Raw genomic sequence first — 16,109 nt, forward strand, 5'->3', positions numbered from 1 at the left:
TTTCAGTAGACATTAAGGCAAACCACTTGACTTCCATCACAACTGGGGAAGAAGTTTAGCCTTACTCTTTCCTAGTGGCTACTGCACAAAAAGTCGTTGATAAGCAAATATATTTGGTGACTGGTACAGAAATAAAGTAACCCAAAAGAAAACAGGAATTTGAGAGTCGATCAAAGAAATGCAAGTGAACCCAGCTAAAGTAAAAAAGACATGAACTATAATAACTAACAGGAATGTGGAAGATAAGCTGGAAAAAGTAAATAGAATGATTGAGAAAAAGTTTTGAAAAATTAAAAGAAAATGCAAAATAACGAGAACCACCTTTTCTTCACCATGGCTTTTCCTTCATTTTCTCTACATGCCTTTCCTTCTACATTCTTTCTCCTCCATTGTTTTTGCTCATAAAAATAAATCACTATCTATTTTTATTTTGAGACCTTCCTTGGAAAGCATTTGCACTCCAAGTTGTGGACATCTACCACTATTCATCACTGTGACTTAGGAAAGTAGTAAATGAAGTATGAAAGTACATAGTGTTTTGCACAGCAGAGTACAACAGAAAGATGCCAAATGCATGCCTTAATAAAACAGTATTATCATGCCATTCACTCAATCCCCTGGGCATATCATACCCAAGCAGACAGCAGCAGGAACAAAATGTGGCAGCATGAGTACAGGGTAAAGATGAAGTCCTCAGAAGCAGTGCAAAATACACATTGCCAAACCAGCAGTACATTTTACGCACACCTGATGTACTTTTCCAATGAAGGCCAATTTCACGTCTTGGGTGTTTTTAACTTGTGTTACATGTTCACTTTGCTAGCTAGTAACTCGCAGAAAGTCCATGGCTGCAGGCATTTGGTGTAGACAGGATTAGCTCTTCCCTTATTCCCAAGAACCTGCTGACACTCACACATGAATAAAAGCCATTTTAGCAGGATATGGTCATTGGCTACCAATGATGGAACCATACACTAGGAAAGGAGTCAATGACATTGAGATTGAGTGAAAGGGAGAGAGAATTGCCAAAAGAAGTACTGAAAAATAACCCAGCCATCATTACACTTCTAAGGTTTTACATTCTATGTTTGTATACATCATGCAAACAATGCTAATTTCTTTAATTCCTAATTATGTTCAAATGTTTTTGAGTGAAAATAATTATCACAAAATATTCCATGAATTGGAATTTCCTCAAAGCTCCACCACTATAGCTTTACTGGAAGTGCAGTCCAAACCCAATTACCAGCAGCAATGGAGACTCCATCACATTCATTAAAAAGTTATAGAGGTGGAACGGAAGCAGTTGCAAGAAAGTTCCAGGTCCGTGACTACAAATGCTGAAACTTTCAACAGCAGTAAGTCAAATTTGATCAATCAGCCTCAGCCACTTAAATGGAGTTGGACCTCTGTTGATGTTGAAGTTCAGCATCAACTTACCTCGTTGAATCTTGCCACCAGATCTTCAACTGCGTTGTGTTCCGCATTTTTGTTGCTGAGTACAGGTGCCGATGAGGAGGTTTTGAGGGGGGGGGACCTGCTGGAACAACTTGGGTTTGCCAAATCCCTGGTCAGAAAACAGAGGTAGTCAAGTGGTAGGACCTTGCGATAGAGTTCCTGCTCTTGCTCGGTCAGAATACTGGCAATCTCTTCAGGGAATTGGATCAGGTGTCGCAGGTCTGCCAGCTCCTTGCTGATGCCAGTTACATTGGATGGCAGGGTGCTTGAGCCAGCCATGGTTATGCAGAGTTGGCGCTCTAGAAAATAAAGAAAGTTCGCCATGAGCTCCATCATCTGGATAGAACATACTTAATAATAAATGCCTGAAATGCTCTTTCAGTCTCAGTTGGAGGATACTAAATAACATCAAAACTCAAGAGAGAAACAGTTTACAAATATATGTGTCATTATAACTAACAGTGTATTTCAAAGCAGCGAAGTATGAAAACACATTCAAGCACATACAATATAGCAGTGATACAGCTTAACTATCCTCCCCCTCCATGTACAAAGGCCTAACAAACCTTCAAGATATTTCAAACCAATTCAAATATGGAAACATTTGTAAAATATCTCACCATGCACAATGTAAAAAAATTAAAATAAAATATCCACGCAGGGGTACAGTAGTACAGTAGTTACATTACTAGACTAGTAATCCAGAGACATTGAGTAGCAGTAGGGACTAACGATCTGGAAATCTGAGTTCAAATCTTACCATGGCAACTGGGTGAATTTTAAGTTCAGTCAATTAAATAAGATCTGGAATAAAATGTTAGTATCAGTAACCGTGACAGTGAAGTTACATATAGTTGTAAAAAGCCAGCAGGTCCATTAATATCCTTTAGGGAAGTAAATCTGCCATCCTTACCCAGTCTGACCTATGTGTGACTCCAGAGATGGATATGGTTGACTCAACTTCCCTCTGAAGTGGCCTACAAACCAGTTCAGTTGTATTCAAGAAGGTTGTTCACTTCTACCTTCAAGGACAATTAGGGATGGGCAATGAACGCTGGCCTTGCTAGCAGCTCTCACGTCTTGTAAATGAATTGTTAAGAATTGCAAGGACATTTGTGTAATTGAATCTTTTTGTGCTTCCAATAACCACCAGGCATGAACAAAAAAACCCTCCATATTATTTCAAAGTTAGTTACTAAAATAACCTGTTCTGAGATGTCAGATTCTTTTCCGTAGGATTTGTAATTATTTTTGAGAGAATGAAATGGTGGCATGTTTCTAAATTTATTTGACTGGATTTGATATATTCAAGTTTCTCAGAAGCTTCTTCATTAAGTCAAATTGTACATGTGGTTTGGCATCTAGTTTAGATTAATGTCAATTATAGTTTCATTGCTGCAAAGTGGTAAAACATTTGAGTTCAGTAAATCACTTGCTATTGTGTAGAAAGCTTCATAGAACTAGTGAGGTTTACAGCACTGAAGGAGGCCACTCAGCCCATCATACCTGTATTGGTTCTCCAAACCTAATTCCATTTTGTCAGTTTCTCCTCATAGCATTGCATCTTCCTCTGCTTCAAATGTTTAAATGCCTCAGCTCCTAAAAAGCTGTGTTAACTAATTTTTGCACCAAACCATTGCATGCTCTAATAACTCTTTGAGAAAATAAGTTTCTCCTCACTCTCACTGCAGTAAATCTAAATTGATGATCCCTCATCATTGATTCCCCACCTAGAAACAGACTTCCCCTGAACACTCTTACAAAAAACCTCCATTATTTGAAAAATATCTCTATTATCCTTTCTGCTCCAATAGTAAGAATCTCAGGCTTTTATGTCTGACCCGATAACTATAGTTTCTCATCTCTGTTACCATCCTGATGAATTTGCAATTTACAACCTTTCAAGTCCCTTCTGCAATGAGGAATTCAAAACTGCACTCAAACTGGGGCCTAGCCATTGCCTTGTACAACTTTATCATCACCCACTTGCTGCTGTATTTCAGACCCTAATTTATAAAGACTAAATTGTAGCTTTATGTATGGTTTTCTCTATTTGAAGGAATTATGCTTGCATTTATTTCAGTGTTATTGACATCATTTCAGTACCAAAATGGCATCCACAATGTGTGTGCACATTTCTGGTGCAGTCTGTTTTTTTCTAATTCATTCATGGGATGTGGGTGTCGCTGGTTAGGTCAGCATTTACTGCTCATCCCTAATTGCCCTTGTTCAAAGGGCATTTAAGAGTCAACCATGTTGCTGTGGGTCTGGAGTCAGGTTTCCTTCCCTAAAGAACAGATGGGTTTTGGCAATGGTTTCATGGTCATCATCAGACTTTTTGGACAGGATTTTCCCCCCATTGGGGGGAGGGGGGGGGGGAAGTTTAGGAGCGGGTGCGTTGCGGCGTGTCTCCGATCAGCGCCCCTGATTGGGGATGCGCCGCCATTTTATGTTATGCACTTCCTGTGTGGGCGGGGGGGGTATTCCCTAAGCTGGGAGTGTGCTCTTTCATGCATGCGCACTCATCTCCCTGAGGCTAAGTGCTGCCTCAGGGAGATTGGCTCTAATGTACAAATAATTAAAAATAAAAAATAAAAAATTCCCTGACATGTCCCCTCATGTGACACTGTCACAGGAGTGGCAAAATGTCTGTAACTTTTTAAAAAAACTTTAATTAAATTTTTAAAAAACTACATGAATCTTCACCCAGCCTGTGGATGAGGTTTCAGGCTTTTTCTAATGCCCGCCAGGGCTCCCAGCTTGACCGCCAAGGTTGGACGGGCAGGTCCTTTAATTAGTTTAATGACTCTGTCAATGGCCTCAGTTGGCCACTGACAGGTCAGCAAGCGCACAGCTGATTTTGCTGAGCCCCATTCTACCTGAAAATTTAAATGGGGCACGGGCAGGAGTTCCACCCGACGTCACCGCATGTCATTTTGCCTGTCGGCAAGCGGGCCCCATGCTCGCCAATGGGAAAATCCTGCCCTTTAATTCCAGATTTTTTTTGAGTTCAAATTTCACCATCTGCCATGGTGGGATTCGAACCAGGGTCCCAAGAGCATTACCCTGGATCTCTGGAACATTAGCCAAGTGAAAATACCATTATGCCACCATTCTCTCTCCTCCTCCTCCTCCTCATCCTCCTCCTCCGCCGCCGCCGCCGCCGCCGTCCTGCTTTTGGAACTCCTGTCCCTTTAAGGGATGAGATGACACCTCCAAGAGCCATCAGCTAATTGGACAGTTGGAGGGCTGGCAGCTCTTCAATCCCAGCAGCATCACTGGGAGTGATGGCCTCCTTTGGGACTGCACCCAGCTGCGAGGTTCATCAATGGATGCCAGCCTCGCAGCAAGTTTAGTGAGGTCAGGGGTTGCCAGGACAAGTCAGGCAGGCCCCACCAAGGGGCGGGGATGGGGAGAGCAGTGATTGGTGAGTTCGCAGGATATTGTTGCCCTGGGGCTGGCCTTCTGGGGGCTACAGAGTGCCTGATTAGGGTATTGCCCCTCCCCACTTGAAGACTGCAGGGAGTCACTCGGATTCACCAGGTGGTCTCTCCACATGGTGGAGGGCCCATCCAATACTGGTAAAATGCCAGCAGCACAATTGGCCTTGGGGCAGGAGGGCCATCCTCCATCTGGCAAAATGGCATGGTAGTGCGAAGAAGGTGGGCACTCCAATCCTCCAGCCTCCATCCTGACTTTTCAGCCCCCTTGCCCACCAGTCCCCACCTTCTTTCGGCTCCTGCAGGCCCCATAAAATTCAGCCCGAAGTATACAGAGTAGCCAGATCAAGACAACAGTCAGCATCAACACTGATTGGACTGTAGCAGTGCCATTCTTAATAGCATCATTTCAAATTAATGCCCTCTCTTAAGCATGGAAGCAAGGGAAGTAGGTTGTGAGGAGAAGGATTAGGTGGAACCATATCATTACTTTCTATGATTCCATCCCCGCTGTTGGCCCTGGGAATGAGGACATGCAGCCTGTCCACTGTCAATCAAGTGTCGCTATCTGTGTTTATGGGCCACCTTGTCCTGCATAAGAGAGGGAAGTGTGTTAGCAAGTGTAGTGAAATGTGTTTGGGTGATGTGCCCAGTGAATAGCTGACAATGTGTGCAATCTGCAAGATGTGGGTGTGAGATTTGCAGAAGTACTAAGTGTGCGAGGGTGAGAGGACGTTATGATTGTGAGGTATGGGTCATGCTTGATATACAGTAGAATGTGGATAGGCAAGTGAAGCGGGTGTAGTGAATGGAGCAGAGTGTGAAGCTACTAGTTAATTTGTAAGGATATGGCATTTGAAGATGTATTCACTCATGTAAGGTCATTAGGCATTTTCCTGTGTAGCATCTAGTTCCTCAAGGCTACACTGCTTACACTGACAGCAATGGCTATCTATTTCTACTGCATCTATCTGTGGGCGGTGGGGGGGGATCTCTTGGCCTTCTGTGGGTAGAGGATGTCTCTCTTCCTACCCATCTCCTGCACCAAAGCCTCCAGCGCTGTGCCAAAACATCTCGGAGCATGCTTTCTGTGGCACCATTTTAACTCTTCTTCCTGCTCAGAATGTCTTCTGTAACCAATTCCAATACGTGCTACAGCCTGAATGCATCTCCCTTTTAAGAGGTGCAGGGTGGCTTTAATAAGTGCAAGCTACCCTGAATAGATTTAGTCATGAACAAACATGGGCCCTCTTTTAAGGCTTGCAGCCACTCAGCAGCACGTTTAATGCTATGCTGTGCACCATCATTTACATTAGCTATCTTCATTGGGTGGGGTCTGTTGTGTGGTCCCGTGGGTGCTGTGGCTGATCCAGGAGCCTTTGTTTGGGGGAGCATGGGCTGATGTTGGGAAGCTTGGGGGAGGGGAAGCACTCCTACTCCTCTTGGCCCCCCAGCAGTGCTGTAAAGGCACCTACCTTCCCTCTGAAGGTGTACTTACCTCCGTTCAGGTTTCCAGAAGTCAAGGAAACCTGGTTAGCCACTCCAAAATCAGCCAAGCAGGTTAACTCAGAGGCTGTCAGCCTCATTCAAATAATTAAATTGTCAACCCACCTTCTGGGAATGGGTTGTCCACCTGCTCCTAGTCCCGCCTCAATAAAAACAGAAATGGGTGGACTGAGGCCAGTGTTTAGATGTTTAACCTTTTAACACCTGACCCTCACCTAGTCCAACTATTTTTGGATGCTAAAATTCTCCCTATAAAGAAGGTTGTGATTAAGTAGAAAAGTTTACTTGAGGTTCTTTCGTCAGCTGGACAAATATCTCAAATGTAAAGCATTTTAAAGATCAGACCCAAAGATTTCTTTCCTAATAATGGAGTGCATATATTGTCCAACCAATTGAAACCACCGCTGTAGAGGGTAAGCTTTATCATTCTGTTCAGTCTGCAGTGCTAATTACTGTTCAACAGCAGTGTGGCAACAGTCCCTCAGTCAGCTGGCCTGTCATCCGTACCAACTAATAGAAAGGTCAGTTCAATAGCAGAGCTTGTTTGTGACAACCCTCAGTTACTTTGCCACAAAGCAAACTTGTTATCTATTGTGTAGTGTGCACTGTGGCAATGAATACTGCAATGCAAAGCTGCATTCATGATTAAGAGTAATATATTTAGGACAGAAAGAATAGATTAGACATAAAAATGAGCATAATTAGGCCATAAAATGTTGTTCAGAGATGAAAACCTATTTTATGAGAATAACTATTATTTTAGGAATGAAAGTGCTTTAAATGAGATCAAGGTAGCAAATGTGTGTGAAGTACAAAGTGGAATACCAGAGAATCAGTACGAATTTCCCCCTTCGGCTTCCAATTTATATCAATTGGATTGAACTCAATTCAATGCAAAGTGGTCAAGTTCACGGATGATAAACAAATGGAATGGGGTGGCCTGGGGTGGGGGCTTGTGGCTGATAATGTTTGTTGATGGGGTGGGGAGGCACAGGCACAAATAAGGCTCGAATCAGGAAGCAGCCAGGAATCTTTTACCTGGTGTCAGATAATAACTGCAGATGGTGTGGAGACTAATGGTACATGAAATGAACACAAACAAATGCACATTGGATTAAAAAAGAGCAATCCACATACATAAATGGCTAAAAATAAGGTTGGAATCGAGGAGCATTAATGGATTCAGAACCTAACAACCTGAGTTTTTTTGGTTTCCACCTATTAAATTGAACAAATGCAAGCTGCAGGCTGACAAGTATACGCCTGCATCAAGCTACAGGAGGATCGGCTAGTAAAGCCTGCCACAGTAATGAGAGAAGATGGTTCTACCTGTGATTGGTCAATATAGAGTGTAGCGGGTAAGTGGCCCAGTTACCCCCAGAAAATGGCACCAGCTTGGATAAATGCCTGGAGGAGGGGACTGGAACCCTTAATAGAGGAAACACTATCAAAAGGAGGATGGTTACACTTTGATATAGCCGATGGAGTTCATAGCCTAAAAGCGGTGGCACAGCTCTGAGGAAAGTTGACCAATGGTGATGAGATCACATCAAGTCACTGCGGTGCAGCAATCAATAAAGCAAATAAGAGCACTAAATTATATTATCAAATCAGTAGATCATTGGTCACAAGACACTTGGCTGAAGCTGAATATTGCTCTAGCTAGACCAGAGGTCAGAGGTCTCATTTCCAAGAAGACACCAGAAAAACATTCAAGTTGAGCAGCAGGGCAGAGAAGAACCAAGAAACAGATCCCCAGCATTATAGGACTGACGGTCAGTTGGGGGAAAATAGAGATTTTTAGTCTTGAAAGAAGGCATGTAACTTCAGAGGAACCTTTTGAAATTTAGAATGCACTTCTTATAGGGAATTAAGGGTTAAGGGTGAGAAAATAGAGTTAATGCAGAAGATCAGTCATGACATTGTTGAATGGCAGAACAGGCTTGAGATGGTTATATGGTTGATTCCTGCTCCTATTTTTTATGTTCTGGTATCAAGTTATTCAGAATAGTTGATGTAAAATCAAGGGTGAAGCTCAAAAGAATCTCTTCAGAGAGGAGTAAATGGAATGTATTTCCAGGTAGAGTAATGGAAGCAAAAACCTTGAAAAGGCATTTGGATGATGCTATGGGTAAGCTCCAGGTTTTTCTTTTTGAACAGATGACTTAAAATAAGCCACATAGTCTTCTTATCATGTGAATCTTAAGCTGTTTTCAACAGTATTATTGCTTCTCTAAATGGCTCATGATGGCAGAGTGACCTGGTTTGAAAACAAACAGCCATACCGCCTCACTGTAAGTGATAGCATCACCTGTAATACTACCTGAACACTAGACCATCCCACTTCAGCCTATGAGGCAAGCTACATGGTGATTAATGAATCATTGCCGTTACAACAGCTGCACATATCAAACTGGGTATTGTCTTTTATTGATGAGACAATTTAATATTACTCAACTAAAAATATGATCTTGAATTGGCATTTATTCACCACACTGTAAATGTTGCAAGACATATTGTAGAACATATTGTGAGAGGTGCAGAATATAATGGTATTCAGTGCATATGCTTTTAAAGTGCAAAGTAAGTTCCCACCAATCTCTATACATTTATTCAGCATAACTAGAGAACACTATAGTGCAAAACTAATATATTTATCTGCAGTATAAAAAAATATTGATTTGTGATTTGCTGTGACAGAGCAATAGCTCATGAACAATAATATATCAAACTCTCCCTATATAAATAAAATATAAACAGATTAACAATTACAAATGTGTAATCTGCTGCCAATTAGATTGAGCATATCAAAATAATCTTTATTCATTTTGTACACACAAATGCTGAATAGTGACTGTCATCATACACTTTGGAGGAGTTTGAAGAACACTATTGAAAGAGGGGAACTATTAGAATTTAGTTTTTTAAGAACTTAAACATTTGCATTAGGGACATATTTAACAGGAAGCTCCTTAAGTGCATCTAAGATAGTGGCAACTTTATTTTGCATGTTGTTTATCGTGGAAGTTGTTTTCATTAGAAGTAAAAACAACTTAAACACACAAACACTCATTTCGAGGTGCACAGATCTAATCTACTTTTGAGAATACTGTCAAAATAAGCAGGCAACCTCATGCAATGCAACAAAATCATACAGCCCATATCTATTTTGTTAAAAAAAAAGCAGAGGTTGGAAGAGTGAATAGGGATTCAAGTACAAAACTAATTCCAAGCCAGACTAATAAATTGCTGCTGAAAAAGTTAAGTGGACACATCCGAATGTATTGCACAGGGAATGATGTTTCTGAGCTATTGATGCAAGGATGTAATTATCTTTTTCTGCATGTCAGATTCAATCTGCAGAACAGGAAAAGGGATAAACATTGAATTTATAATTTAATTGCATACCGAAGAATCTCTCCAACCAACTTTCCACCCGGGTCTGAGAGTCCCAGAGCTGTCTGACACTTTAAAAAAAAAACCTGCATAAACACAGTCAATTTTCTGTCCTTTTTCTATGCCCATTATAAATGCCTATGCCCATATTTGTAATGGAGAGTGCCCATGTAAACTTGCCAATTGAGTAATTACAAACTCCCACTAGTGGTGGTGCTCACACATATATTGGGCCAGAAATTGCTGCCAAAGTAAAGGGGAGTTTCATGCACATCTTATTATTAACATGTGAATCCTCCAGTAACTTGCATCAAGGGATTGCAAATCGCGAACAGTTGCTGGATGATTTGCGCCCGTTCATAGTTAAAATTAGACTCGTACTTAACAGTATAAATGCATTTTAATGACAAGAGATATGTTCTTGCGATACTATTCAACCTCTCTGGCCCAGAAAGACAACAATTGAACCTGTGGATCTCATTCCTATGGATAGTAAAGTGCTTAGGAATTTTAAAAGTTTTGAATTTTATTTTTCCTTTTTATTTCTCTTTTCTCTCTGGCAGGGGATGGAAAAGGACAGTGCTTGACCCATGATTTTCCAAAGTGCAATCGCATCGTATGAGGTAGCTCACTACAAGAGGGAAAACTCAGAAGGTTTACCTTTATACTTGTCTCCGTAACCTACTCAATTTGTACCAATGAAACACAGGAACAAAATGAGGCAATTGAAGATCTTGAACCTGTTCTGGCTATTCAGTTAGATCAGGGCTGATCTGTGCCGTAACTCCATTTTACCTGCCTTTGTTCCATATTAACGTTCTTAGCTAAAAAAAAGTCTATCGATCAGAGTTTTAAATATTTTAATTAACCTAGTCTCAACAGTCTCCTGGGGGAGTGAATTCTAGTTTTCCACTCTGTGGGAAAAAGTGCTTCCTGATTTCACCGCTAAATGGCCTAGCCCTTATTTTAAGATTATGCCCCCTTGTTCTGGATTCCCCAACCAGAGGAAATAGTTTCCCTGTTTTTATCCTATTGAATTCCATATTTTTAAATACCTCAATTAGATCACCACTCAGCCTTCAAACTCAAGGGAACACAGACAAACCTCATACTCCCTCCCTAACAGCACAGTAGGTGTACCCACATGGACTGCAGCGGTTCAAGAAGGCATTCATCACCACCATCTCAAAGGGCAATTAGGGATGGGCAATAAATGCTGGCCTAGCCAGCGACGCCCGCATTCCATGAATGAATATAAAAAACGAATTCTTAAAGTCCTGTACAACACTACAACAATGTCAAAAAGTCTACAAAATATATCTTATCATTTTGCATTCACTTTTATGAAATATGCACTTAAAATGGAAGCATAAAGTGCTGCATGAAGAATAACTCATTTAAATAAATGTATCTTCATATTTACAGCAGAAAACAGTCAAAAGCTACTCAGTGATACAGTAAGAAATTTGCACTGCTGAGAGCTGCAGGAATCTTTTGGGGATGTCAACTTATTGATCTAGGGCAACAGGACTAAACCATGAATGTCACATGAACTTCTTATGAATGAAATATTTTACAAGGAATATGATTTCAAGGAATTGACAATGTCTTGCAGTCTGGTTATGACTATGTAGCACCGCTGAAAAATCAAATGGTAGTCTGGTTAGCATTTCCCCCTCCTCTCCTACCTCCCGCAGTGAATGAAATAAACCCAGTGAACTGGTGAATCTATAAAATGTGGTTTGTCAGGCCTGTATAAAATTCAAATTCAATTTTCACACAGCATGTAAATCAGGTGGGTAACCAATTCTAAGCTAGGCTAATAAATTGGTGCTGAAAGAGTTAAGTGGACACAGCCGACTGTATTGCACAGGGATGGAGAATGGTGGCTGGAGAGTGGAGGGCAGTGGAGGATGGGAGGTGGGATGGAGGGGAGAGGGCAAAGAGCACTGTCTGGTGGGTGAGTAAGTGGATGATGGGCAGGGCATCTGTTCTGTCAGCCCAATGGGAAGGATCCCACTCCCATCTTTATGATTAGATTTAATTTAAGTGTAATTGCTGAGCTGCCAGTACTGATTGTGGGCCATGCAGGCAGCTCGCTGATTGGGATGGCGAGAATTTCAGCAAGGCGGTGCTACGTACAGTAGTCTTCAGGTCCCCAAAGAGGAGGCAGACTTGTCAGTGATATTCTGGAGCAGCAGATAGTCAAACTTTCCCTGGAGCCCGAGGCTTACCAGTACTGCCAAGGGGGTGCTCAAAGACCAAGCCAGCAACAGAAAGGCAACTCATCTCCTTCTTTTACCAGAGTAGAATTGCCATCAAAAACCCCTGTGAAGAAAAAAAAATATGTTGCCAGAAACCTCTTAAGAGTTTAGAATACTCTTCAGCCAATACAAGCACTTTCAAATAGAGTAAATAGTAACAAAGCCTGGTACAATGCAAGCAAAAAGCATCAGAAAATTCTGTAGTGTTTCGCGCAAGAACAATGGAGAATTAATTTAAGTACCACTGGAAATGACCCCGCTCCTGTACTGTCCATGATGTGTGGATGGACAGAGAAACCGGCCAGAAATGAGAAAAACTTTCGGGATCTTTACACCATTTTGCTTCTGTTCATTAGGCCCCAGTCCTGATCCTCCTGGCTCCATTGGCATGTGTTTCAGGAAAAATAAATTTTGAAAAAAATTATGGAAAATCAAAATATCTTGGATGCTGGAAATCTCTTCCAGTTCTGACAACAACAGCAATGTGCATTTATAAACACCTTTAACAAAATGATTCTGCACAGGAGCATTATAAAGTAAAGTATGACACTGAGCCACCTTAGGAGATATTAGGTCGGGTGATCGCAAGTTGATGAAAAAGGTAGGTTTTAATGAGTATCTCAAAGGAGGAAAGTGAGGTAGAAAGGTGGAGAGGTGTAGGGAGGGAATTCCAGAGCTTGGGCCTTGGCAACCAAAGGCATGCCCAGAGAATTAGAGGAACACAGGGAGAATTACAGAGGTAGGGAGGGGTGAGGAAATGGAAGGATTTGAAAACAGGGATGAGAATTTTAAAATCAAGATGTTGCTCAGCCAAGAAACAATGTAGGCCAGTGATAAGAAACGGGACTTGCCAAGAGTTAAGATACTGGCGGCAGAGTATTGGATGACCTCATGTTTATGGAGGATAGAATGTGGGAGAGCAGCCAGGAGTGTACTGGAATAGTCAGGTCTAGAGGTGATGAAGGCATGAATGAGGTTTCAGCAGCAGATGAGCTGAGGCTGAGTGAAGTGGTACAATGTTACAGAGGTGGAAACAGGCAGTCTTAGTGATGGTACTAACATGAGGTTGGATGCTCATCTTGGAATCAAATGTGACAGCAAAGTTGTGAACAGGCAGGCTTAACCTCAGTGGCCAGGCAGAGGGATGGAGTCGGTGGCTTTGAAATGGTGTTTAGAGCAGGGACTCTAAACAATGGCCTGAAATGTTAACTCCACAGAGGCTGCCTGACCTGCTGAGCATTTCCTGCATTTCTGTTTTTATTTAAATTTGTCAAAGGGATACTTTAATAGGTGTACTGGCCCTAATTTATGTATTCAAGGAGTTTGTTGGTTGTTGCAACTAAAAACACGCCTTTCAAATTTAGTAATGTTTAGACTGATTGGTTGCATGTCGTCCCACTGTTACATGGGCCAGAACTGTTACCTTGATGAGCGGGTGGGCCCCACCGTCTCAGCGGCAGGCGGGCAGCTGAACTCCGCCGCCGAAACGGGGCCGCTGCCATTTTGAGTATCGGGCCAATTAAGGCCGGCCCGACAGGAAGCGCTATACGCTTCCTGTGCAGGGCTGGGGAGGGATTCCCCATCTGTCAAAGAGAGAACATCTCCCTGAGACTAAGTGCTGTCTCAGAGAGATCACTAACAATAAAAATCTTTTAAAATAGAAAAATATTACAATTATTAACATGTCCCCCTCATGTGACAATGTCACATGAGATGGGACATCTTAATAAGAAGCACAGAAACTTTACTGAAGTTTTTAAAAATGGACATGAAACCTCATCCCGCCAGTGGATGAGGTTTCATGTATTATCAGAAGCCCGTTGGGGCTCCTGGTCTGCCCGCCAGCCTTAGGGTTAGACGGGCAGGGCAGTTAACAAGCTTAATTATCCTGTCAATGGCCTTAATTGGCCATTGACAAGTCAGCGGGCTGACAGCTGATTTCGCTGTCCGCCCACCTTCATGAATATTTAAAGGGATCGGGATGACATCGGGGATTCCTTTTGATGTCATCCCGCGTCATTTTCCCTTCAGCCACTGGGCCTCGCCCCCAAATCGCCATTGGGAAAATTCTGCTCATGTTGTGCTTTGTGCCTGAAAATCAGATGCAGTACATATCCAAATCAACCCTGCACAGTTAAAGATGTGAAGTGACTTCTTATGGTTTCAACTGGTGCAAAAGCAAACCAATGAGAAATGTTTGGGGGCGGGGGGGTTAGAGAGATAGGGAAATCACCTCCATCATTTACAAAGCATCTGAAGGTTTACTGTGCGTCTCCCTCAACAACCACACACACACACACACACTGCATATTCCGAGCAGTTGAAGCCTTCTGATACCCCAAAACTGCAAGGCAATGCTGGACATTGTATTCCATACGTATTTCTGGTTCCTAACATGCAGTTCTGCCCATTTACTCTCACCCAAGAACAGTGCATGGGTAAGGAAAATCTCCCTTACATGTAACAGCAAACATTTCAGAAAACAGTAGATCTGGCATTACTATTGCAGCTGTTCCATCAAGAAAGATGATTAATTTATAAGCCTGATCTGTATTATGTGGGAAACCCTATAGCGAAACAAGAGGAGACAGTTTGAAGTATAATAAATACTGCCTGATTTTTCTGCACTGTAATCAGGTTATGTCATTGTCACCAGACTAATACGCATTTCTGCTTTATTCCAACTTCTCTGAAGCCTGAGAATCTGAACAGCAGCGGAAACCATTTTTTGGTTTGATAATAAAATGTTGCTGATAAAATGAAAAACAAAGCCTTGGCAGCGAACTTAAAAAACAAAATGCACATTTTTCAGCATGAGGAAACTTAATATCTAGAGAAAAATACAGCCACGCTGACCAGAAACTGCAAAAAATAAATTTTGCAGGTGGCCTTTAGGAGCATGCTTGAAGAGGACAAGCTCCAGGATTCTCAATGTGCCCATTTCAAATGGGTGAGCAGCAAATTGTTCCTTATCCACAGTATTGAATTCTGGCAAGGGTCCTAATTCCCATTAATATTCAATACAAGAAAGGCCCACACTGTCTGGTAACATGTCTTTAGTTTGGCTGCAAGCCAACCTGTGACTGTCCATTCAGTCCACAAGCATGACCCCAAACTTCCAGTCATCTGCCATTTTAATTCTCCACCTTGCTCTCACGCTGACCTCTCTGTCCTCAGCCTCCTGCACTGTTCCAATGAAGCTCGACACAAGCTCGAGGAACAGCATTTCATCTCTCGATTTGGAACTTTAGAGCATTCTGGACTCGACATAGTTCAACAATTTCAGACCATAACCTCTGTCCCTTTATTTTGTTTCCTTTTTCTTTGCAGGTTTTGGTTTTACAGTCTTGCTTTTATCTGTCTTTGCTTTTTGGTAACATCTGTTTATCATTTCGCATTCACACCTCCTCAAGGCTTATCTTTTGTTTCTTTACCTGTCCCATTAGCTCTCCCTTTAGCCTTGCACCATCAATCCCTTTGTCATTTAATCTCTCCTGCATCACAAGCTTTCCCTTTAGTTCTTTTTCCACCTACCCCCATTTCACTTGCCTGAAATCTATTACATTCCTAACTTTTGCCTATGCTGACGAAACGTTACTGACTTGAAACATTGGCCAGGATTTTCTGCTCCTGCCTGCTGCAAGACTGAAAATTCCTGCCCAGAGTCAACAGAACTTTGGCTGATCTGTCAAATTTCCATCTCATCCGCGACGATTCCCGCGGTAGGCGGGACCGGAAGATCCCAGCCATTAACAGCTTCTCTCTCCACAGATGCTGCCAGCTCTACTGAATATTTCCAGCATTTTCTGTTTTTATTTCAGATTTCCAGTATCTGCGGTGTTTAGCTTTTGTGTTGCAAATTGGTATAGCTTCAAACTTCAAACAACGATCCATCAGGAATAAAAACAGAAAATGATAGAAATACTCAGCAGGTCTGACTGCATCTGTGGAGAGAGAAACAGAGTTACTCTTTCAGGTTAATTACTTTTCCTCAGAACTGTAGGAAGATAGAAATGGAAAAGGTTTTCAGCAAATGAAGTGGAGA

General features: G+C 41.9%; 1 protein-coding gene across 5 annotated transcripts in view; it reads right to left on the reverse strand.

The window, feature by feature from the left end:
* Positions 1-16,109, reverse strand: part of plce1 (phospholipase C, epsilon 1) — a 418,731-nt gene that overhangs the window by 130,115 nt on the left and 272,507 nt on the right. For all 5 annotated transcript variants that reach the window (XM_041209226.1, XM_041209229.1, XM_041209227.1 and 2 more), the window contains one exon: positions 1,441-1,757. In XM_041209226.1, the coding sequence (XP_041065160.1) occupies positions 1,441-1,757 (317 nt within the window). The remainder of the gene's footprint in view (positions 1-1,440; positions 1,758-16,109) is intronic.

Source organism: Carcharodon carcharias, chromosome 17 (assembly GCF_017639515.1).
Source record: "Carcharodon carcharias isolate sCarCar2 chromosome 17, sCarCar2.pri, whole genome shotgun sequence".
NCBI classification, from domain to species: Eukaryota; Metazoa; Chordata; class Chondrichthyes; order Lamniformes; family Lamnidae; genus Carcharodon; species Carcharodon carcharias.